The 23,545-nt window shown below is 44.2% G+C and overlaps 7 protein-coding genes across 7 annotated transcripts; 1 reads left to right on the top strand and 6 right to left on the bottom strand.

Moving 5' to 3' along the window:
- Positions 1–2,042: 2,042 nt before the first annotated feature.
- N7495_004640 (uncharacterized protein) lies at positions 2,043–3,155 on the top strand (the record flags this gene model as incomplete). The annotated part of the gene is made up of 2 exons (XM_057207291.1): positions 2,043–2,885; positions 2,949–3,155. 2 exons carry the CDS (start codon positions 2,043–2,045, stop codon positions 3,153–3,155), a joined length of 1,050 nt encoding a protein of 349 aa, XP_057064971.1.
- Positions 3,156–3,554: 399 nt separating this feature from the next.
- Positions 3,555–5,033, bottom strand: N7495_004641 (uncharacterized protein; the record flags this gene model as incomplete). Its single annotated transcript, XM_057207292.1, has 1 exon — positions 3,555–5,033. The coding sequence occupies one exon, from the start codon at positions 5,031–5,033 to the stop codon at positions 3,555–3,557; it is 1,479 nt and encodes a 492-aa protein (XP_057064972.1).
- A 397-nt stretch (positions 5,034–5,430) lies between these two features.
- zfpA (uncharacterized protein) lies at positions 5,431–7,454 on the bottom strand (the record flags this gene model as incomplete). The annotated part of the gene is made up of 2 exons (XM_057207293.1): positions 5,431–6,887; positions 6,953–7,454. The coding sequence occupies 2 exons, from the start codon at positions 7,452–7,454 to the stop codon at positions 5,431–5,433; spliced, it is 1,959 nt and encodes a 652-aa protein (XP_057064973.1).
- A 6,186-nt stretch (positions 7,455–13,640) lies between these two features.
- Positions 13,641–14,291, bottom strand: N7495_004643 (uncharacterized protein; the record flags this gene model as incomplete). The annotated part of the gene is made up of 3 exons (XM_057207294.1): positions 13,641–13,817; positions 13,999–14,097; positions 14,238–14,291. The coding sequence occupies 3 exons, from the start codon at positions 14,289–14,291 to the stop codon at positions 13,641–13,643; spliced, it is 330 nt and encodes a 109-aa protein (XP_057064974.1).
- A 553-nt stretch (positions 14,292–14,844) lies between these two features.
- Positions 14,845–15,253, bottom strand: N7495_004644 (uncharacterized protein; the record flags this gene model as incomplete). The annotated part of the gene is made up of 2 exons (XM_057207295.1): positions 14,845–14,967; positions 14,996–15,253. Coding segments are annotated over 2 exons (381 nt in total), but the record flags the coding sequence as incomplete, so codon positions are not given.
- Positions 15,254–19,753: 4,500 nt separating this feature from the next.
- Positions 19,754–21,544, bottom strand: N7495_004645 (beta-N-acetylhexosaminidase; the record flags this gene model as incomplete). Its single annotated transcript, XM_057207296.1, has 1 exon — positions 19,754–21,544. One exon carries the CDS (start codon positions 21,542–21,544, stop codon positions 19,754–19,756), a length of 1,791 nt encoding a protein of 596 aa, XP_057064976.1.
- A 543-nt stretch (positions 21,545–22,087) lies between these two features.
- Positions 22,088–23,020, bottom strand: N7495_004646 (dihydrodipicolinate synthase family protein; the record flags this gene model as incomplete). Its single annotated transcript, XM_057207297.1, has 1 exon — positions 22,088–23,020. The coding sequence occupies one exon, from the start codon at positions 23,018–23,020 to the stop codon at positions 22,088–22,090; it is 933 nt and encodes a 310-aa protein (XP_057064977.1).
- Between the last annotated feature and the right edge of the window lie 525 nt (positions 23,021–23,545).

Genomic DNA, 23,545 nt, shown 5'->3' on the forward strand with positions numbered 1-23,545 from the left:
ATTTCCTCCCCAACAGGCCGGGTAGTCATCAAAAATAAAATGGTACAGGGCTGAACATTTAACCCTTTCCTGTGCGTTTAGAATCTCTAATTAGAGCAATTATAGACCTAGAGATAGAACTCCAAGGTACTAACCCTGAGATAGTTTTTGAAATTATTGCCTCATCTCTCAATCAATTTGATCTTCCGTGTGTATTGTTTTAGACACCTAGGTGAAGTCCAGACCTCTCAGTATCATACCGTCAGACGAATGGCACGATGGCACGATGCAAAAGTGACATGATTGGAAAAACTTGCACACCAAAAACAAAGACAAGGCAGATGAAACTAGAATATTGGCAGATTTAGTACCTGGGCAAGCTTGCCAATGCAAGTAAGAAAGAAGAATAATTAAGATGTGTGCAACGGTTGGCGTTCGCATCTATTGCGGGCTGGTTTTCTTGCTGATTTCAACGCCGCCCAGCCCATCCCATGGCAGGTGGAAGAAGCTTTCTGTTGAAACTGGCCCAATGAATGGGATGAGATGGGCTGATTGCGGAGAAAGGGCTGGTCTAGATGGTTCTATACTTCTTAAAAATCTGAGTAGTCTTGGAGTTTATGGATACTCTGTTACAACTATTTTTATACCTTTTATCTCCAAAGCTTCTTGTATGTCCCAAATAGGCAATATTTTAGGATTTCCTGCATACTTTTAACCTTGGTCTACTTGATTAGAGCTACTTAACCTTAGCCTTAGAAGTTTAAAAACCTAGTCCGGGTTAACCCAGCGAACAGCCAAAAAGGAGAAAGTCATGTTGGAACGGTCAAGTTGGCAAAGTTCCATCCTGGACGGATAACCACATAGGGCTTGGAGAGGCTCTCTCTAGTATCCGATCCAATCATACCACCGGCTGATCCAACCTGTTTATAAAAAAAGCAAATTGCACAAGGGGGTATGCACAGAATTCCACTCTTGACTTTCCATAAAAGGGAATTCCTAGGATCAAAGGTGACCAGTACATTTCTGATGATGCGATCTACCGATAGTAAAAGGATCTGGGCTATCATCGATCTCTAAAGGCCTGTAGATATATCATTTTGAATGGAATATGAAGGGTGGTCTTGACTTGTGATATCCATTGAAGGAAGGTAATATCATCGCATGTACCAGCAAGAAGATCGTCCATATTGTTATCGTCTTTGCTGGAGCTCGAGGCTGAAGCAAGACATTACACCAGATAATGGAGAGTTTACTGATCTAAAAAGTACGAAGTTTCGGCAATGATCAGAATCCCGGGGATTTCTGGCCTGGCTAGGGTTGAATCATCATTTCGGTAACCCTTTTTGTTCATCAATAGTCCAACGGATACCGTTTAACCCTATTTCCCTGGAGAAGTTGTAACTTCCTTTTTCTTTTTATAAGGGGACTGAATAATACCAAAAAGGATACGAGAAGCTGAATCTATTCACCATATTGGATAAACCAAGCACTATATCCTTTGTATCCATACGGCAGTAGTGTCTGGACGTAAGGGTAATTTCCTCTCCACACGTTTCTATGACAGCTTACTATTTTCACAAACCTCTACTTCCAACACATCCCTCACCGAGTTTTATTCAATTCACTTCCTGTCAGATCTAAGACAGTACCACTCAAGGCCTGCAAGTTGGAATATCCCGGCCCAACGGTGACGCATTATCCTACTTTTGAGACATAAAAGGGCTCATGTATAACCGGTAGTCTACACACAGCGACATCCCGTGTACAACCAAATCCCAATTAACAAACTTGCGGTGAATTCAGAGAGTCTACATTTCATCATGGTTGATTTGTTGGTCAGTCCAGGGGTTCCGAAGCCATGGGCTACATGGAAGAGCCTGAGCTCAGAATTTATTTCTGGGTTTTCCTCCCGAAATACATTTCCTTTTAATGGAGATATCACTGATGACTGGAAATTTGACTTTTTGCTTGACTCTGCCATACCAACTGATCAAATCTCAAAAAAGAGTCAGATTTTGCATGTTCGAGAGACACCTATAAATATGTCTCATTCTGAGCTGTCAATGGGATACATCCATGACCAAGACCTTCCCAAAAGGTTACCAGATATGAATCTTGTGTCTGCACCAACGAAGACTACCTTGCCAAGTAGCGGTGTTGTCAATGGAGAAGAAACAACTGGGTCCTTCCAACATATCAATGATCCCTTTATGACTACTCCGTCCAAAACAGAAGCACTGGTAGATTCGATCCCAACAGATAGCTCTTTTGCTTGGGGTTCTGAGGATACGTCATTCCCAGCGGCGTCGATCTTCAACTTCATTGAGATATCAAAGGAAGAGGCAGGCATCTATCATGGGCTGTCACCTACATTTCACTCACCTGTCTCAAACATCGATGAGGCCTGGCCGAGTACACAGCACTTCAGCAACTACTGGCCTGTCTTTGAACCTGTAACTCCTTTAGCAAAAGAAACAACACATGGGCCCTTTTACTCTCAATCAAATACTCAATTCTTCAACCGGCCCATGCTATCACCAGCGTCGACGAACACAGACTTGGATCAGGATTACCCAATTCAAATACAAGTCGTCTCTCCAACTTGTCAACCACACAGTCAAGTCTCATATCCGTTCTATCCTGGGAACACATACACTCGGCCTGAAATGCTTCCATACCAAGAGCAGGTGGTCCATGCAGACCAAACAGGACCCCCGAAACCAGCCTCGTACTGCGACAAACGCAACTCGTTCCTGATCGAGTGCAAACGTCGCGGTCTATCCTACAAAGAGATCAAGCGCCTAGGCGGATTCAAAGAAGCAGAATCCACATTGCGAGGCCGGTTCCGCACTTTGACCAAATCAAAGGAGCAGAGGGTCAGGAAGCCCAAGTGGGAGAATTGCGATGTAGGTGTAAAGTAAAGTTTGCGTATAGGCATCGAAATACCGAAACTGACATATGACTGATAGATCAAGCTTCTTTGTGAAGCTGTTACGCTCTGCAAGGATAAAACATCAAGTCCCCATAGTCCGCTTCCAGACTCGACGGGACACCAGCCACCAAAGGTATCGTGGAAGAAGGTTGCGCAGTATATTTGGGCCCATGGAGGATCCTATCAGTTCGGGAATGCGACCTGTAAGAAGAAGTGGTGTGAGATTTATGATATCTCTACCTAGATAGTCTTTAAATGAGGCGGCTGATAGTGTGGATTGAATAATATTCCAAGGCTTTGAGTGTTGTATTTGACTACTGGATGTCAGGTTACATCAAAGCCCTATTTTTTCCTCTAGATACAATTGGTAGGAACTCTGGAACTGATACCGTGATTAGATTGCGAGCATACTTGCTCTCGTCTCTAAATTGAAGTAGCAACGAAAGAGAGGTCATAAACCAGTGAATCTGATAGCACCTGGGTATAGAGCAATTTGGATTTAGAATCTGGAGCTAGCACCTACTATCTGAGCAAGTCTCATACATCCAACACAGAGAGTCAGTGACTCAGCAAACTGTGTCCCAGGACCTCGGGGTCAAGTCAACACATACCTCCCCTCATCATCGATCTCTTGTCAATTCAATTAAGACCAGTCACACTTATCTTCATATACATTTATCATGTCTGACGACTCTTGAATCATATCAAATATGTCTTTTCGGCTATCATAACACAGTCCTGATATAGAAGCCAACATGTATTCGTGATCACCTGTCACTTTTTCAGTCCAATTCTGATAAATTTTGGTGCACGTCTTGGCCGAGATGTCTGAGTGCTCAAATCCTCGCGCCTTGGTACAGCATCTGCATCCCGTCGAGCAGTGTCCAATTCCAGGCTCATGAGTTGGGCCAGTCTGACGCTCACTGCAGCATCCACATTCTCGAGAACAGCACCCCTGCCTTTCCTTGCAATCTTTAATGAGAGTTTGATGCATATACCATCTTGGATTAGACCGCCAGAGATCAAATGCTCTCGAGACAGGTCCTCTAAGTTTGCTTCGGTATAAACACCATTTATCCTGTAAGCTCCAAAACATTATTCTGGTCTCATTGATCTCCGCTTGCAATTTTTCCGATTGCTCAGCATCGATATTTTCACGTAGATGCTGCGCTTTCTGGGCGTTATATCGAAGACGACATTCTGTAATAAGGAGCTTCTCAATGATTGACCATCTTTCATCCTTGCCAGACTCAAGAAAGGGCTTCATTCGATATCGTTGGAGTGCGTTCGTATCCCTCTTCCGCTTGAGCGAAATTTCTTCTTTGGTCATCTCATTGGGAAACGTCAAGTGTAGTAATTTGTCTCGAGAATGGTAGTCGAGTAAACCTTGGGTTGAGAAGGCTTTATCGCAAAGCTCACAGTTATACACCGATGCATTTTTGGAAAAGTAATCCTGCTGCTCATGGCAAGAGATATTGTGCTCGCACTCTATCTTCTCATGTTGGAATTTCATCTTTATAGTCCCAATTACTTCCTTTTTAAGCTCAGATAGTTCACTTTCAAGCTGGGTCTCTTCGTCGTTTTCTGCTTCATCTTCACTTAATTGTTCATTTGACTGGTACTCGTATGTTTCACCTGAGTCTTCTTCTTCAAAATAGTATTGAAGGAAAGGATAAGCATTCTCTTCATCAGATTCTTCTTTTTCAATCTCTTCATTCGATGATTCTTCGTCGTCTTCACTTGATGATTCCTCTATGTCTTCGTCTGATGATACCTCTGTGCCTTCATCTGATAATTCATGGTCAGATTCACTTAACGAATTCACGTATTCTTCACCTGAGTCTTCTTCGAAGCAACATCGAAGAAAAGCCTGAACATTTGCATCTGATTCGTCTTCTTCAGACTCTTCAATCGATGACTCTCCTTCTTCTCCACTTGATTCTGCTTCTTCGGACTCTTCACTTGATTCTTCCTTTTCAGTTGATAATTTTTCTGCTTCCCCCTCAGTTCTTGATCCTTCTAGTTCTCCAATCTGGCTCTCCTTCTTGTAGTCTAACAGAGGCCGTTCTGGCGGGTCCTCTTCCTGACGCCACGAGGAAAACTCGGAATAGATATGCCTCATTTTGCTGAGTCGAAAACTCGATGTAAGAAGAATAGATGAATGAAGTGAGTTCGTTTCAAGAGGAAGAAGTAAAAGTTGATATGGGATCTGAAGTGGTCATATTTACGTCAAATAATCGACGAGTCAGGCCAAGAGAAGTTTGGTACCCAGGTACGATACGAAAACGCATAATCAGAAATTTAATTTGAAAGATATATTTGGAATTATTTTCTTCCACAAAGCCAAGGTATCATCCGCTGATCCAATCAGAACCTATATAGATAAGATGCTCAAACGCCGCTACAAAATGTAGACTTGATAGAAAGCGACAAAACAAAAAAAATTTAAAGAGAATACAAAGAGGCGTAAATCCTCACAAAGTTTAAATAGAGAAGGAAAAAAGAAAAAGAAAAAACGCTCATGCCATCAGCTCGTCAATTGTCGGGATCTCATCATCGCCACGGCACATATCGGATAGAAGAATGGCCGGTTGGCCCATGATTTGATGCGAGAGATCGTTGATCCAGGGACCGCGCTCTTCGTCATTAGTGCTTAGCACACCTTCTGCGCGCTTCAGGGTCATGATGTCTAGGTCGGTGACGTAGGTTTCCCGCGCGTCATCTCCTGGAAAGCGAAGACGGACTTCAAATTCATTGTTCAGTCGCATCTCATCTTTCCATAGGCGGCGGGAGCCATTGAAGACACATAGTACCCGTTTCTTGGTCTTGATGTTGCTACTAGGGCAGCTCCAGTCCTGAGGATAGGTGCCACGAGTGCGACGACGACTGTGCGCAGTGCGAGAAGCAGTAGAAGAGTTCTTGGTGACCGCATTCCCGGCACCGAGAATAACGCGAGAGGAAGAGAAGGAGTTGGTACCCTTTCTGGCTGCACCGCGCCAGAGGGAGGGGTCGAGAAAATCATCATCATCGTGAGAGTCGTTATCATCAAATTGCTCGGAGCCAGCCGAGTTGTGCAGTTGGTGTTTTTCCATAGTTTTACGCACCTCGTCGTCCGAGGCTACCTCAGCCAGACGTTGCTGGTTGATGGCCTCTGACGGCTCCTCCTGCTGCACTACGCGCAAAACACAGTCGTCCAGATGCTCGTAGAAGTCTTGTACATTGCTGAACGTCGAAGAGCAAGTGGAACATTTACCAGTACCATCACTGCTGTAGTTTGTGCCCGTATTTTGCTTTGTAGATGCTGATGAGTTGCGTTTGTTGCGGCAGTTCGGCGCAGTCTGTTCCACACCATGCACGGCAGTCAGGTGGCGCTTGAAGACATCGGCGCGGTTAAAGCTCTTCTCTGCTGGAGATCCCGGGCCTGGGCAAAAGCCACACACCATTGTGCCCTTGTAGTGGGTTAATGTGTGGCGGTTCTTGTCGTATTTTCGAGCGAAGCCCTTTGTGTGGTACTCGCAGTTCATGATCGGGCACTTCTCGGGTCTCTCAGACTGGTGTGTGAGCGTGTGAGCCTTCAAGTCTTTGAAAACTCGACCGCAATCTGGATGTGGGCATCGTCCCTTTTCCTTGACCTCGTCATCTACCTCCACGCTACTTAAAGCCGGGCTCTGTCTTGAACGGCGAGATCGTGTAGATGAGATAGACGACCTACGGTCATAGACCGAGAGTCTTGAAGATGTGCGGGCGGGCATCATCATGGGAGAAGTATATTGTTGATCGACATTGTCACTGTAAGGGACAGGAGATATAGCGGGGGAGTAGGGTAGGAAATCAGAGGGAACAAGAGAGTATGTAGAGTTGTTTTGGTGTTGTTCATAGGGAATAGAAGGAGAAAAGTTGTGAGATTGAACAGGTTGGATCAAGGAAGGATCTATTAAAAGTGGAGCCCACGTCAGTTTTCGGTTCGATCTCAAATCTGTAAACGATAGGAAAATGTGAAAGTGGATTTGGTTTCGGGGAAGACGGAAGGCGGGAACGAACCAACAAATGTATCCGGGAATTTACCCTGGAACAGTCCTTCTGAATCCACGGGATACTCATTGACGAACAAATCACTCATAACTGCGGCTGGAAGACCCAGGCCGTGATTTGTATTTACCCAGTTATCTTGGTAGAGTTGTGCGGATCCAGAATATGGCGAGCCAATTGCCGATGAAGGCGCACTGCCTGAAGCAATAGACCCAGTCGGCATCTGAGGTTCTAGGGAGATGGAGGGAGGAGTGGCGGGCATTGAAGGGAAGCTGGAAATGGATGAGATCTTGAAGTCGGTCTCAAATACGGATGGATCATAGTATGGAGGAACTCGAGAGTAGTCGGTATCAGGATGAGGATTGGGATATGAATTCATGTCAACGGGGTAGAATGTGTCAACCATGGGATCCATCATGGGTTGAAAGTATTGTTTCTGGGATTCGAGCATTTTGGAACGAATGGTGGAATTAGAAGGGAATAGGAGGAAATCCGGGGAACTAAAAGTAGACATTGATATGTCCTTGAGACAGTGGAAGACAAGGTATTTGAATGATCAGTGTTCATCCCAGTCTAGGTATCAATAAGGTTGACGGTTCGGATTGCGGCCCGGAATAGAAAGCGTGCGAACAAGGCAATGTGCTCTTAATACCCGGGTGCTGCAAGGGAATTTAAAGAATATTGAGGGAAAGAAAGGTAGCTTTGAAAAATCGAAGGGGGATAAGGAAGGTTTATAGGCGCATTGTTACGGGCCAATATATATGCATCTTTCGTTTTGATCTAAAATGTAAATACAAAATAATACAAAATCGAAAATCAAATAATAAAAAATCAAGAAATTAAAATAGATTACAATACCAGTACACAACGAACTCGAACTTCCGGGGGCTGTGATACAGAGCAGGGAACATGGGTGGATTTTAGTTCGTCACCTTTTTACACATTTTATTCCCGATATACTTCATGTACGACTTGTTTATTATCAAGTATGATACCTGTCCCCATCGATTTGTTTTCTTTACCTCACTATCCTGACTTCTGTACAAGATCGACTCAGGGGAAGGAACTAAGTACAGAGATTCCAAATCAGTTTCCCCTAACTTGTAGACATCGGCGATTCCGTGTACTTTTAACAGATGATCCGCTAAGGGATCCCCCAACCCTCAATCTTCTCCATTCTTATTTATATAGTGTCAAATCTATCCGTGTTCTCCACCTTACAAGAGAAGAAGAAAAAAGGGGAAAAAAATAAGAAATTATAAGAAAATAATCACTAAAGTGGGGGAAAGACCCAGGAATGTGGGACGAAGAAGACAGGTCAAACTCAGATACCAGCGGATCGTACTGAAAGATCAGAGTGAAGCCCGTGTTCTTTTTGCATTTATCTTAAATAAAAAAAATAAAAAATCTGTAAATTAAATAAATTTACTTCTTTACTTCTTTACTCCAATGGGCTTGGTTGATCACTTGGGCCCAAATTAAAATCTACAACCCGATTGAACGGGTCAGGGAAAAAAAAAAAAAAAAAAAAAGTCAACAAATGTAAAATGAGCATCTCCCCCCGGACCACCAATTGAATGCCTTAGATGGCTTCCGAGCCAAAGCGGATCTTACCCAGGTGAACTGAGTGATGTGGCCGTTTCTTTTCGGTGCACTCATCCTGTCCGATAAAGAGCCGCATGCCCTTTGTACACTGTCATTGTAGTCTAGTCCAGTTCGCTTCGGAGGTTGCCTTGTCTAGACAGACTGCCTAAATGACTAGGTGCTGTGACTCTACCCAGGTTCCAAGGTTAACAGATATCCACATACCATGATGATCATACCTTGATACTACCTTTGTAACCTCTACCTCTTCCAGAATCTATTACATACGAAGTAAGCGCCTTGCCTATAAATAAAACATGATTCATGATGTAACTAAGTATGGTTGGGAAATACAAGGACCCGAGGAATTGGCTTCCGGGGAGCCCTACAACAAAATCGGAGAAGACCGTCAAAATAAGTCGGTGAGAGTGTGAAATGACGCCACATATGTATAAGCCACAGTTCCCATCCAGTCACAACAGTGGGTCCTTGATGGTCCTTGATGCACGGCTCGGACCATATTACTGATTAAGGATTCTCGAAGCACGTCTCAAAAGATCAAACATTGGAATGCTAAGATTCTAGTTGAAACCACGTAAACTGTATTCAAAATGGATAAATAATGAACTCCTGATTCTCTGCCCTACACCGCACGTGGCATGATTGAGGCAGTGCCGCAGAGCGATTGGACAAAGCGGAAAACCAAGTAATGCAGCCGTCTAGTTATAATAGCCAATAGTCACAAACAACTCACTGTTAGAGTTGGCAGGGCTGAGGCCCTTTGAACCATTTAAATCCAAGAAGTGGTTTGTCGGGACCAACCGTTACGGGGTATTTGTCATAGGTCCAAGCCAACCATGTAAATCCCGCGCCTAATGCCCTTCTGTCCATAAAAAGGATGATTAAGACTTAATGGGGAAAGTTTCATAATTGCAAGGTTATGTGAAATCGGCTACACCAAAGCCTGGCTTTCCAGGCTAATTCTAGGGGAAGTTATTGAGTACTGTTTCATGGCAAGGTCCTGTCAGACCGGCGTCACCGAAGCCTGGCTTTTCAGGCCCGACAGAGTGGTCCAGGCCATTTTGTACTGGATTAATGGGGATTTTTTGGCGATAACCACTTGGCTGGGACTAAACCTAGGCCCCCTTTTGCTATACCATGAATGCAAGGGCCAAAATGCGCCAACAGCGGTAGTGGAACCGTGCAACATCAATGCTCCGTGAATGATTCAATTATGAGATAACGACAGGAGGTATCATGAATTACTAAATTCAACTCTCAGCGTTTATGCGCACCAGCACGTGGAATTAATCTGAATCTAAGAATAGCAGGATTTACAACCATTAATCGACATCAAAAAGTGTTGTAAAAGTCAATCGGCAGTGAGTACATTGTACGACTCGATGAAACTAAATTTATTAGACCAAAAGCGTAGAAGGTCCTTGGAAAGTACTCCTTTCCAAGAGGACTGTCAGATACGAGGATGCCGTATTACTAAGGGTGCAACATCCAACCCTGATATGAATGATACTGTATAAAACACAATAGTTATTGTACCGAAAAAATACACATCACTCTGATTGCCAAGCCTTTATGTAATTAGGGTCTAGACCGGAATCTCTTCCTAAATAGGAAGTAGCTGGTATAAGCTCAAGTCATGTGATGTAGATCAAGATTAAGCAGCCAGTTGAAGCCTAAATCTTGATTGATTTCAAATGTTGATCAATGATCGCCTGTTTGATCTCCACAATTCCATTTCGGGAGTATCTACGTTTCGCTAAAAGATTTTATGAGTCAAATTGTGAATATTACAAGTCTTGCGCTATATGAACATCATTCGCCCGGGCGTGGACCTAGCTCAGTTAGCCTTAGTAGACCTATCACCTCTGTAAATCAGTTCATGCCTTTCCATGGACTTGGGGTCCAAGCTTCAATAGTTGCACGGAGCCCTGTTCCATACTACTTCCGAGGTTTATCCAAGCCCAACAACCTTGGAAAATACTTCCAATTCATGGATGTTTTAGAACTTTCGATAGTGATCATTTTGTGAGTCACAGAGATTCATTCTCAAGGATTTCCGTCATTTAGATGTGCTGGCTTCTACTGGGCTCTAGAGCCTACTAAAGATGCCGCTAGAGACCCCTTTTACTCAACTTCTTGGATTAATTTCTTTGAGCGTACTATTGCACTCCTCTTGAAGTTCAACCAATTTCTTTGATATTACGAATGCCAAAATAGGATTCGACTACTAAAATTTGGGAGGAAATTATACAAATCTTGAAACTGAGTATGTTGCTGATCGTAGTACTCGTGTACAGGGGTATAGAACAAGTGGAGCATCTTTGGCTAGCTTTCGGGAAAGAAATAAGCGTCAAGCATTTGAATTGAAGAAATTGTTGAACTACGACAGAAACACTGCACTGGTAAGGAGGTGGCGCTACTAGATAAATTACGATTTTCCACTAAGCCTTAATTACAAATGTCCCATCCAATAAGTTGACGGCATGTAACCTCGGTGGTCGCAGCGCAACATGTAGCTCTTTAGGGGGGCCTGAAACACCGAGCTAGTATGCCATAAGGCTAAATGATCTACGAGCTTCATGCCTCCCTTGTCATGTAAGTCTGGGGTTTCGTTTTGACTGAGTCAGGTAAACTAGTTAACCTTATACAGGTTACCAAGTTTATTTGGGCTTGGTTTGTCTGACATTGTGCCGTGGTTGGTACCAGTAGTACCTGTGCTACACTCGACGAATTCCAGTTTGAGCGGGCCACTTGTCGCACCAGATTCCCAACTTTGGATGCTAACGCCCGTCATCTGTCTACCCGAATATTCGAAGTTGTTTTTTCTTGCTTTTTTTAATTCGTCAATTCGTTTCTTTCATTACTTCCAGGAGGTATTTCAAGCCTCAGATACCTATGAAGTGGAATATTGAGGTTGAAAATACTGTAGAACACATCCATTTCGCAAGTACCCATACTAGTTAATCAGATCTCCTGAAGTGCACTAGCTATGATCTAGAAACACCTTCTTCTTCTTCGGACTTCCCCTAACTACTGGTAATGTATTTGAAATAATCGTATGATGAGCTAGTGAACCAGTGGTTTGGAGACATCGGTGTTTCGTATGACGCGCTCTTCGCGCTATTTTAGAAATATTCTCCATTCTGAATAGGCTTAACTAAATCTCCCAAGACAAAACGTGGCATTTTCAGAATACTAGCACCAAATAGGACATAGCGCTTGAGACTAGACCCCTTCAGCCACGCCACGCCCACACCATACAGGAAGAGCAGGGATCGGCCATTCCGTTCATACATTACAGAGTATTATTGTGTCACCGACACTCCACATGTGCAGGACCCACTCTTTGGCCGTTTATTGAATTTAAGCCTCAAATCAACGGACGTCGTTAACTGGCACGAACTAATTAGGTTTGAAGGAGATTAGACAAATATCGCTCTTCTCCGCTGCCCCCTAATCATCTACAAGTGAGGCTCTTCGGGCCTTGTAATGATGATATATCTAGAACTACATCTAATACACTTTTTAAAGTTCACTCAAATGAGCGAAGGATCTTGCCGCCTCCACAATGTCCATATTATGACGCATATGGTAATTGATGCCGCCCACTATTTCTTGAATACGAACTACGCTGTCTACACTGGACTTGACCGAAGACTTGCTGGATTCTAGAAGTTCGCATGAGTGTCATACCAATTTGGATGAGTCAACTCGGGTCCTGCACATGCATTTTCCTGCCTGAAAAAGTTTAATTAAAGCAAGCAATCAATCATAGGATGTACACAAGGGCCATCTTAGCTTGCTGCTGAATATGGCTGTAGCCGCCAGAAAATTTATAATACTTGCAACTGCTACGAAGCCGCCAAAACCACTAAACGTTGGATTTTTTTTTTTTTTTTTTTTTTTTTGGACAGCACGCTGGAATCCATTTTAGAAGCTATAGACGACTTGCTGTAAATCTTGAACTGAACCCCCGTCGAACCACTTTACGGCGAATTATTCGTGGATATGGCCCTCCAAAACGATGCTAGAAACAAGATCCCTCTTGGCTCTTTTCTTGCGAAAGGCCGACTAGAATTCGCTCAAAATATGGTGTCAAGACGCTAATTGACGCAAATGATTATTTTAGCTGAATTTTTGTCCAAAAAACATCAAATTTTGGTGCTCAATGGGCATAGATACTAAAACCAGAGACATCCATGGATGTCTATCTCACTTCATCAATCCTGAAAGCGCAGATAATAATGGTTTTTTGGCTCAAGCGGCACCTATACGTATCCCGGGGTAGGTTGTTAAACTATAATTAAACTAGAGGTTATTATAGTAGATAGCAAATTTAGTTGGATCTTATAGCCAACCATCTATCTCAGTATATAGTTTATAAACCCATATCTTTTATATTGGTGTAGTTATTAATGTTGAAGTATTATACAAATTTGAGATAGGTGGGTCTCAAACCTAACTGTAAACAGACTTAATGCCCATATCTGTGCCCGGCTATAGCTCTGTATGTATTTACAATATCTCCTGTTTACCTAGTCTCCGGCTTACCAAGCCCCAAGCCGTTTGACCTCGGGACTTGGCTTAATTATTCTTGGAAAACAGGCGCTCGGTTCTCGGTGTATTCGGCAAAACTCCAAGCCCGAATACCGATTGGCTCACGTCTGTGCCCAGGTGTATAATTAGTCAATTCGACCCCGATGATGTGGGACTGCGGGGATATACCGACGACCTAAGGTAAGCCGTTCAGGGGTAGATGTTGTGCGGATCTTTCCACATTTCCATCCTTGATCACAAACACCAGACTTTTCCGGTATAGCTGTTTTTGGTAACGTTTGTACTGTATAAATATATCATCTGATCAACATGGAAACGAATTCCGGAGTTAACAGTGCAAGCGCCGCAGCAATATCTTACTTAGCGTGCGCACAGATATCATCATCTTTCCGAGATTGGACTGGCTGGTACGCTCCACGAGGGTCGCCCAAATGGAAATAGTTCTAAATTCTGATTACCACCTCCGATTTTTTCACTATTTAAAAGTAAAGATTACGGACCAAACTATCAATAAAACTAGACTGCGCTTTTTGGACCTTCAATGCTTCGTAATCTTGACTAATAACTTCTTCAACTCCCGCCATGTTTTCTCTTGATCAGCTTTCTCACTGAGTTTGTACCGTATTGGTTTCATTTTTTTAACATTATTAGAGGTAACAGTGCCTTTAGTTTGTGTGTATCGATGAGAAGCATCATATCGGGCGTGGCGTGCTGTCTGAATGGCTTATGTCTGATTGAATTCCGCTACAATTTTTTAGCTACAGTAGATTGAACATGAGCCTCTTTTTGAGATTATTAAATGCTTATTGAAATCATAGAGAGCTAGGATTACACTGGTCTATACGATCGCTGATTTTCTGATTTTGTAATTTTTGTTTCAGTTGTCGTTAGAGTACTAGAATTAGAATTTTGCTAGGAGAATATTGTTGAGGAGTGTTCGGTCGATGTCGCTGATCAGAGTATGAGTTGTATAATGGTGGAGCCTCAAGAATAAGCTCTTAATTAATTGGCTATAGGATCTATTCGTCTAAAGTCTAGCTTAATTGTTTAAAAAAGAAAGGTTTTCTTTTGCGGATTTCGGCGATTAAATGGAGAATTTCATCTCCTGCCATTGTTGTAGCTTCAACGGCCTTACTATGCCAGTGTCTATAAACACTGAGAACATCAGCATCAAATGGCTGTAGTACATTATGCCTTGTGTGCGAAAGTAAAAAGAAGGGGATAAAAATTTGATGAATTGCCTTTTAAGGTGGGATCCAAACTGGTCACATAAAACCAGGCGTTTCTCAACTGATAAAAATGAGATGAATATACACAGAGAGGAATATAGAGAGTCGCTATATGCTCATCATATTTGATGGTATTACACTCATATAATAAAGCCTATCTCGCGTTGATAATAGGCGGCGGGCAAGTAAAACCCATCAGCCGAGACAGCCTTTAAACTGGTGACAGCTTCGCGATTTCTAACAGAACCATTGAGCATTTTCTTCTTTGGCTCTCTTGTAACAATCCACTGATCTCATCCATTACCAATTTGGAAAATAGTTTCGTCAATATTACAAGTATCTTTAGGACAAATCCCGTATTCGTCACAAGTCTCCAGTCTTGAAACCACCTCTTAAGCATAGACTTATCAAGAGTGAGACTTCGCTGAACATCAATCACTCGTCGATACTGACGTCATTATTCGGAATAAGATCCAAAGAAATGTTTTATTCAATGGTCTCCGATTTGTGGTTTTATTGATGGGTATGGTTCCGTTTCTTCAAGAATTGAATTGGCTGCAAATTCAATTTGTCCTCGATTAATCTATACTCCCGCCTTATCAAAGGATTGTAGTCTATATATATCACAAAGTCTAGCTATTATACATAGAATTGAATTTTCAACCATAAGGTTGCCGTTCAAATAGCGATTTTCCACCATGTCAGCGCCGATGAAGTCGACCGTAACAGACTGCGAATTCTCGCGCACTTTTCGCGACATTAAGCTTCTAATGTGTATAGAGGGGGTTGAGGGCCCTGAAGATGCGACCCATGATATTTCTTTTATTTTTAGGCATTCTTGGTAGAGTTGCTGATAATAGGAGAGGTTGTTAGAATTCAAAGGAATCCTCTGTTTGGTGGCGGGCACTCGATACAGGAGGACCTGTAATCAAGTGTAATTTATGTAATGTATGTAAGGCCCGATTAGGTGCGTAGTAGTGAGAGTTTGTCATCTCCCCTAAGGTCGAAAGATCAGCCTTGTGGATATGAGTGCACAGACGAGTAAGCGCTTGATCGTATTGGAAATTGCCAGTTAAAAAACAGAAGCTTGAAATTCCCGAGCCCAGCCGAATTACCCGAGTATTATTTATCGGACTTACTGTAGTAAGAGAGAATAAAGCTTGGGAAGCAACCATAGCTCATGAAGATATTGGTCTTGTTTTGCATCGGATGGGGCTATGGAGCAATAGCCTGTCTAGGTATGGGGTTTGCAGATCTTGCTTGGGATGTCATTGCATTTCAATTTCATTGATCGCCAAGATAGTATCCTAGTTTGAACTGGTGGATTATACCTGCCTATCTAGGTAAGTAGACCGTGGAGCATTCACAGATTGGGACTGGCTAATATTAAGCGGTGTCAACTCGACATACATGGGATCGCTTTGTTTCTCTGGGTCCATGTTGCTACGTGTAGTCGGCCCCATTGATACATACTAATTTGATATCGGTACTGTGTACTGGGAAGTTAGGACTCTTTTGGCACAGTGTTAGCGTCCAGTATAATAGCATATTGATGATTGAGATAAGGTTTCGGTACAGATAGAACCGTGGAATTGAAGCGGACCGATCCATGAAAACCTTGAGCTACGATAGTGGAGCCAAACAAAGATCAATATAAAACAAACAGAAATAGAACAAAGAAAACAGAAAATATCAAGAGGTCCGTGATCCAAAACAATCCAGTGATTCCTATTGACTGGAATCTAAACACAGTCAATGCCAAGCTAAGCCAAATCTTGATCCCAAGTCCGTCAAGGTTTACCTAGGTATGTAGCTGTAGATAACCAGGGCCAAGATCGTCCACCAATAAGCAAATAAATATTACAGCACGGGGAAACACTCAACTTGGAACTCTAAGTCCAGTGCGAGTCTAAGCGAGGGGATAGTCCGTACACTCAGGCACTATTGATGCAAGATAAGCTTTTGGGGAGGAGGAGTTGCCAATCTAACTCTCTTAGGGCCGACAGTGACCAAAATTCCCAGCATAATGGTATTATGGGGAGGTCTAGCTCTCAGCCCTAGCGATATTGCCAAATGATTCAGTTTATTGGCTATACTCCGTGGTTATTGAGTCAAGCAACCTTGGAAGGATCCGATTTTGCGATCTGATCCTGATTCGGCCCGGGCATGTGCTTAGGCCTACGCCCATTTCACCTGACACCCTGGCAAAACACCTGGGTATTGCACCTGCTACACCTATACCCTGGCTGTAGGTACAGTTGCCTTGATATCTTGCTGCCTCGTATGCCTGGGGTTTCGCTTTGAAATACTAGGATTCCGATGGGATTGTATCGCAATTCACGAATGTATTTTACTGTCACTGTCTCGCAATAAATGACAATATTTTGACTTGATAGAGTTAGGTCTGATACGCTCAATTCGGACTACTTAGACACTCCTTTTGGAGTCTTCTCATTGCTTTGGACTTTAGAATTCTAGGGTTGTAGATTGCTTTGATAGAGGTAGATCCCAAGACTTGATACGAAATACACCGCTTCAAGATATTTCGAGTAACATCTTTGGATATTCAAGAAAGCCCTGCCACGTGCAATAACCTTGACATGTGCATTGGGAGAGTGCTGGCTTACCTTAGCGGCCAAAATAATACTGAAGGCACCTGCACCTGCACCTGCACCGAGCAATTTGGCGCTTAGCGTGAGTACTTCATTACGGGGAGGCACACTCTTCCTTCGTACAGTACGGTAATCCCGAGGCTCACTGCGTTCCGCTCTCAATCACTATCAAGGTCTGTGTACGGAGTATACGCCAGATAAACCTTGGATCAAGCGGGAATCTCGGCTCGGGAACGATTACATGGGTCTGTCTATCCGAGCCCAATCTCGACTGGTCATATTCTGACCTGTCACCTTTTCTTTGCTTTTGATACCCCTATTCAGCGTATTTCCGAATAAGGGGAAGACAATCATAGTACATAGCGTATGAGACTAGTGTTCCAAGGCTCCTAGCACGTCAGAGAAGAAAAACAAGAGATGACGAAAAATACTCGGAAAATATTCAACTGTGGGGAGTTCTTCGGAGATATCCACAGTGGCTGTGACATTGAAAAATTCCTTCTCTGCTCGAGAAAAATGCACTCCACAGGGCTTGATTGCGATCCACCACCTTTTTTCCGAAGAAACTGATTTAATGGATCTATGACATGTTGACATCTCGCATAATCCATCGGTATAGCCCATATTTTCGATCCTTCTCAATTTTGGAAATGAACATCTATTATTAGCGCCGGACTCTAATTAGTAAGATATAGATATGTACAGTATGAGTATAGAGGACCAATTCTCAGTTTTCATTGTTCCGTGTTTGTTGCCAAGCGAAGGGGGAATCGTGGGATCGGCCTTTCTTCCCTTCGTCTATCACTTTTAAGGTTCTGTAATCCCTAATGCAAGGTCTGATCGCTTCCTTGTTTTTGCTTTGCGCCCATCCAAGGTAATATAGTGGGGAGATGAGAATTTTAGCGAGGCCTCAAAATGTACCTATATACGATACTTTGTCTTTACCAGTGCTCCATTCAATCGACTGTACTCCCTACCGATGTCAGCTTCTCGCGACCATTTCCCAAAATTTTTGACTTTTCGTCCCTGGTCTATGTATTCCACATTGTCGGGTCTCGTCGTGGTCAATTGATGACCTTGGCATCAACGGCTTTCTGCAGTCAGCAGCCTTTACCTTATCTACAACAGGGCTTTCCTTGTATCGTATGTCCCATTTCCAATGTCAGATTCATTACTGTGCGTATACGGATATGTAATGAGTAAGTCTGGGGTTACTGTTACATTCGAGTAAGCAGCCCAGAGATCTCAGCATGGACTACATAGGTATGCATAGGTACCCGTAGACGTATTTGAAGTTTTCATTTCGACAAATAGAGGGACTTTTCCTGACCCTGAAGGTTGTTCCTGTTGTACAAGATTCCAAAGTTTCTACTCGGCCTACAACCTCTTCAGTCCTAGGATACACATGAACTACCTAGGTAAACAATTGTAATTCAGATAGCCCTACAGCCCTGGAGGCCACGTTTATTCCTAGGTATACATCCATCATGGACTGTATGTACCTACCTAAGCTAGCATCTATCATATACTAACATATTGTTTCACATGAACTTGTATATCTATTCTCTTCCAAGGTTTGTGATTCCAAAATCTATGGGCTTCATATTTTTAGCCTCAAGAGTCCGGAGGAATTGTCTACCTAGGTATGTACCTACTCAGTTATGAAGCCCTGGGGCTAATTTCTAATGCTAATTTGACATGGATCCGAACCTTAGAAGCACCTTCTTTCTCACCACATGGGCAACATACCTGGGCTGTATCAATATTTCTGTTTGTTCTTTAATCAGGACTTTGAAACACAAGTATCGTCCACTCATTGGATATTGGATATGCCCGTTCAATCCGAGGTCACGACCAAAGACATCGAAACTTGAAACATGCCCGAACTCTTCAATGTGTATCCAAGCCCGTGATCATGAAACGCGATGGTTATACCAATGACCATGGATACAAAACAAGTTTCGACAAAGAACAGAAACATGACATCCAGATTTTTCCAATAACTAGTCGTAAATTAAAAGCCAAATCAGTACTAGCAGCTGGGGTAACGCAGAAACACCATGCTTCTGCTTCCACATGGTATTTCGTAATATGAGAGATCGGCCGGATAGATTTTAAGTGATACCCGATTGTTGTGAATTGCCTGCATATGTGCTACCAAGGTCATATTTAGGAATGGGTTTAACTTAACTTTCCAAGGTTTTGCCATGTTGTGGTAGATATAATTCAGGGACTGTAGAACCTTCCAGTTGATGATATTGACAAGATAAGATAATATACCATCCTTTTGGTCATTCAATATTCATTCCATGGATTATACTCCTAAGGATATCCTCAGGACTTTCTCTGCCAGGAAAACCCTGACTCAGAAACCGTATCAATCTTACACCTGTGCCACAATCGTAATATCCTTTCGTGACTCGTAGATGAAATACTGTATCCTGCATCAGGTTGCACAACGCTCGTGGAAACAGAACTGGGCTGGACCGATTCTGAAACGTGGGGGACGTGCTTGTTCGCGTGACATTTGGCGATACATCACTCGATTGGGAGTGTCACTGGGATCGAGATGGATTTGGAAATGAGATCAGATGGAGATATTATTATTGATTAGTATTAGGATAAACTGAGCAGAGGGAACCTTGGAATCGGAGAAGAGATGACTGAAACTGTACCCTGGGAACTAGGAATTACTTGTGACTCTGGATACTTGGGAGGTATGTACATGGAGTAATAAAAAAGGCTACCTAGCAATAAAATTCGAAATCAACTGCATAGTAATGAACCAATCTTACACTGAAAATGAGAGCTTAAGGCGAGATAGCAGTCTGGTTGTAGTAAAGATCGCACGCATGCGGATTCTTCAGACAATACTTGGGTACGAGAGCACCAGCCATAACACCGTTAGCCACAAGGTATTCACGGAAATTAAGTAGACGCTGAGTGAGCGAGGTGGTCCGCTTTTGGCCCGAAGCATCCCGGTTACCAGACCACACAAGCTCACCGAGGGCAGCAGCGCGAGGCCAAAATTCACTTGACACGGTCACATCATCGACCTGTTCAGACCAGAGAGGAGCCTCTGCGCCTAGGACGTGCTTCGCCTCCTGGGCTGTCAGGTTTGTGGTGAAGTCGTAATCGTAGATTCGCTGCCAGGTCTTGTAGGGGGCGCACCAGGAACCGCCGATGCCGCCGTAGTTGAAGTTGGTGCTGCCGTCTGGGTTGGACATTACGTCGTAGCGGGGGTCGTTTGTGACGAAGCCGCCATGGCCGCAGTCTAGGTATAGGAAGTCGGAGGACGAGACGACAATATCGTAGCCGCTGGCTGTGAGGTTCTTGATGTTGGTCAGACCATTGTTCCATGTTTGCAGGACAATATCCTTGGGGACGGTGTGCGCAGAATCGGCTGACAGGTAAATATCCTCCCACATCATTAGGCGGCGGTGCGGGCCAGCGCTACGGAAGATGGGCACGGCGTGGTCGACCCAGTACTGAGCGAGATCATTGTAAGTGCGCGAGGGATCCTCGGCAAACCAAGCAGTGACATGGGTGCTGAAGTTGTAGCAGCCAGCTTGAATTTCATCGGCGCCGACATGGAACCAGTGGTCCTGGAACATGCCCGAGAGCTCAGTGTACACATTCTCCACGACCTCGTAGGTCTTGTTGTAGATGATATCCAGCTGGCCTGGATTGGGCTCGACGGCGGTATGATACTCCCACACATCGTTCGACCACCACGAGTTAGTGCAGGCCACAATATCTGGGTCAACTTGCTGCCATCCGGAAGCCGAGTGGCCAGGCATATCTACCTCGGGAATGACACGGACACCGCGAGCGCGCGCGTAGTCGATCACGCGACGAATGTCTGACTCTGTGAAAATCTCCCGGGGTGAATAGGCATCTTTGGTCATCTCAGGGTAGGTGTGCATCTGTACGGGCCACGACTGCGCATCGTCCAAATGCCAGTGGAGAACGTTGAGCTTCGACAATGCCATGCCATCGATCTGCTCCAGGATCTTGGGCACGGTAATGAAGTTTCGGCCAGTGTCAACCATGATGCCACGGTACGGGTATAGAGGCGCATCGGTGATCTTAACAGGCTGCTCGATTATCAGGCCCCCTTTTCCATCGGAGATGATGATCTGTTGCAGAGTGGTGAACGCGTGCAACGCGCCCCAGATGGTCTGCGCGTGGATCTTCACGCTGCCAGCAGTATCCGTGACCTCCAGTGTGTACGACTCGTTGACCTTGTGCTGAAGGTCGGCATTTGCGTCGACAACTGAGACCTGGATTGTCTGGATCGCCTTGGTCGCGACACGCTTTGTCTTGCCTATACCAGTCGGGAAGGGCTCATAGACAGGGATTGGGGACTCCACGGCGGCGGGAACCCATTTGAGGGTGTCAATAGTGTGCCAGGTACGTTCCCAGGCATCGCTAATGATAGGGTGTTTGTGGCTGTCGGTGGACTTGAGGGAAGGATTGATGACGGCTATTGGGCCGGACGAACCCCACGAAATGGCGCGGGGAGCGGGGAGGGGGTTCACCTGAACAGCGGAAACTGTTAGGCCCAATGCCCCGAGGACAAGGACCGAGGCAAACTTCATCGTGAGGGTCGCTGGAGTTGTGAGAAAAAGCAAACAAAGTGGATGTGAAAGGGACATGTCGAGGTTTATTTATTCCTCGAGAAACATGCCGATCCCCCTGGTATGTAATAAGGGCTCGGCGTTCAAGATAAACAAACAAATTTCCATTTATGGGGCCAAATATCCAATTAATATAAAGTCTTGGAGGTTACATTCGATTTTAAGTGAAAGTCTTATCAACAAAGACAGCATCTGCATCCTGCATCAGGGAAGTACTTAGGATGAAAGACTGAAGTATATTGAGAACATACTTCAAGGTTAACTTTAGAACTAAGACTGATACGAGTACTTCTCGGGCGCAGCAAGGCAATGAAACAGTGACATCTGAATAGTACTAGCTATAATCCTTATCATATGTGAACTAATCTATCGCGGGGCTATACTTTACCTATTTAGGACTTTAATCATACTACAGTTCGTAACAGTCGCAACATCAAAGTGTGATCGTCTTATTTAAGATAAGCAATCTACGAGAGCCTATGAATCGTCGTATTCAACTCATTATCATGCTTTTTCCAACTCTTTCTCCAAGTCCATTCCTTCTCTGAACTCATCATGAATGGCCGTTGCAGCCCTTGCAGATGGCACGACACACGGGCGCCGGGGCAATCCACCGTATCCACGGTATGACTGCAAGCCAGATTTAACAGCGATGAATCCACCACGGATAGCAGCCCAGTCTGCCCGCGCGACAACAGCCTGTACCTTCTGCGCTTCCTCCAGCTTGCCCTTGCTGTAGAGATCCACCAAGTGGACGCAAGATCTAGGAATCAGGTTGGCGGTGCCGCCGATGATTCCGTCGCCACCTGCAACCAGAGTTTGGAGAGTGAAGTCGGCTGACCCGCCAAAAGTCAGGAACTCAGGTTTGGTCCCTGCAGCGACGCGAGCCAATTTGCCGGTGTTGCCGCATGTTAGCTTGCAGCCGATAATGTTGGGATGCTGCGACATGGCTATGATGTCGTCTGAGGAGAGATCAAGACCAGATGAGGCACCGGGGAAATTGTAGATGAGGACTGGAATTGGTGAGGCGTCGGCCACAGCTTGGAAGTGTGCATGAAGAGCTTCACTGTCCACGAGAGCCTTATAGTAACTGGGTGGCAGAACTAGTACTGCGTCGGCGCCTGATACGCCGGCGTCCTTGCAGAGCTTGATGGTCTCGCGTGTCGACGCTGCTCCACAGCCTGCTATCACGGGCCTTGACATGTATCCAGCGGCGTCCAAAGCACGACGAGTAGCAGCAGTGATGGCCTTTCGCTCCTCGTAGTCCAGATGCACTGCTTCACCATTGCTGCCCTGGGTTACTAGACCGGTGACACCACTTTTGGCCAGATACGTAGCATGTTTCTCTACAGTAGCAATATCCACCTCCTCATCTGGCAGGAAGAACGCCACTGTAGGCACATACACACCTTTAGTGAGTGGGTTTCGCTTGGTCATTATGAAATAGGGGAAGTTCGAAGACGTTCAGACAGAAGAGAAGGATCTTAGGAATCTTTGAATCCGGGCGATGGGTCAACTAAATAATCTACTTCGACCCCCACGTACCCCCCACTCTGATTAGCCATCTCCAGAACCCATGACTTGCGTGGAGGTGTGGAGATGTGTGTGGAGAGGCTTAGTTGTTTAGGTATTTTCTTTCTATTGTATGAGTCTCATAGTTATTTATCATAAATTGGCTGTGTTAAAAGCTCTGTAAACAGAGCTTCAACTCAAGCTATTTTAGTATTGGAATTTTAATTTATTTTTATCTGTATTGAAGTTGCTGGGGTAATTTCCCCGCAGATAACTCGGACCCCCCCACGTTCATGGGGAAGAGGAATAAATTATGATTTATGAATTGCATGAATGCCACGTTGCAAATCATGAGTACTAATCAGTCGTATTACAATATGCTATCCAAGTTCAAAATGAAACACTGTTCAATCATGGCGGTTTTCAGTCCTTTCTTTGGTTTAAGAGATT

The sequence above is a fragment of the Penicillium taxi genome (genome assembly GCF_028828555.1).
Source record: "Penicillium taxi strain IBT 34144 chromosome Unknown utg000003l_segment0_segment0, whole genome shotgun sequence".
Taxonomy (NCBI): Eukaryota; Fungi; Ascomycota; class Eurotiomycetes; order Eurotiales; family Aspergillaceae; genus Penicillium; species Penicillium taxi.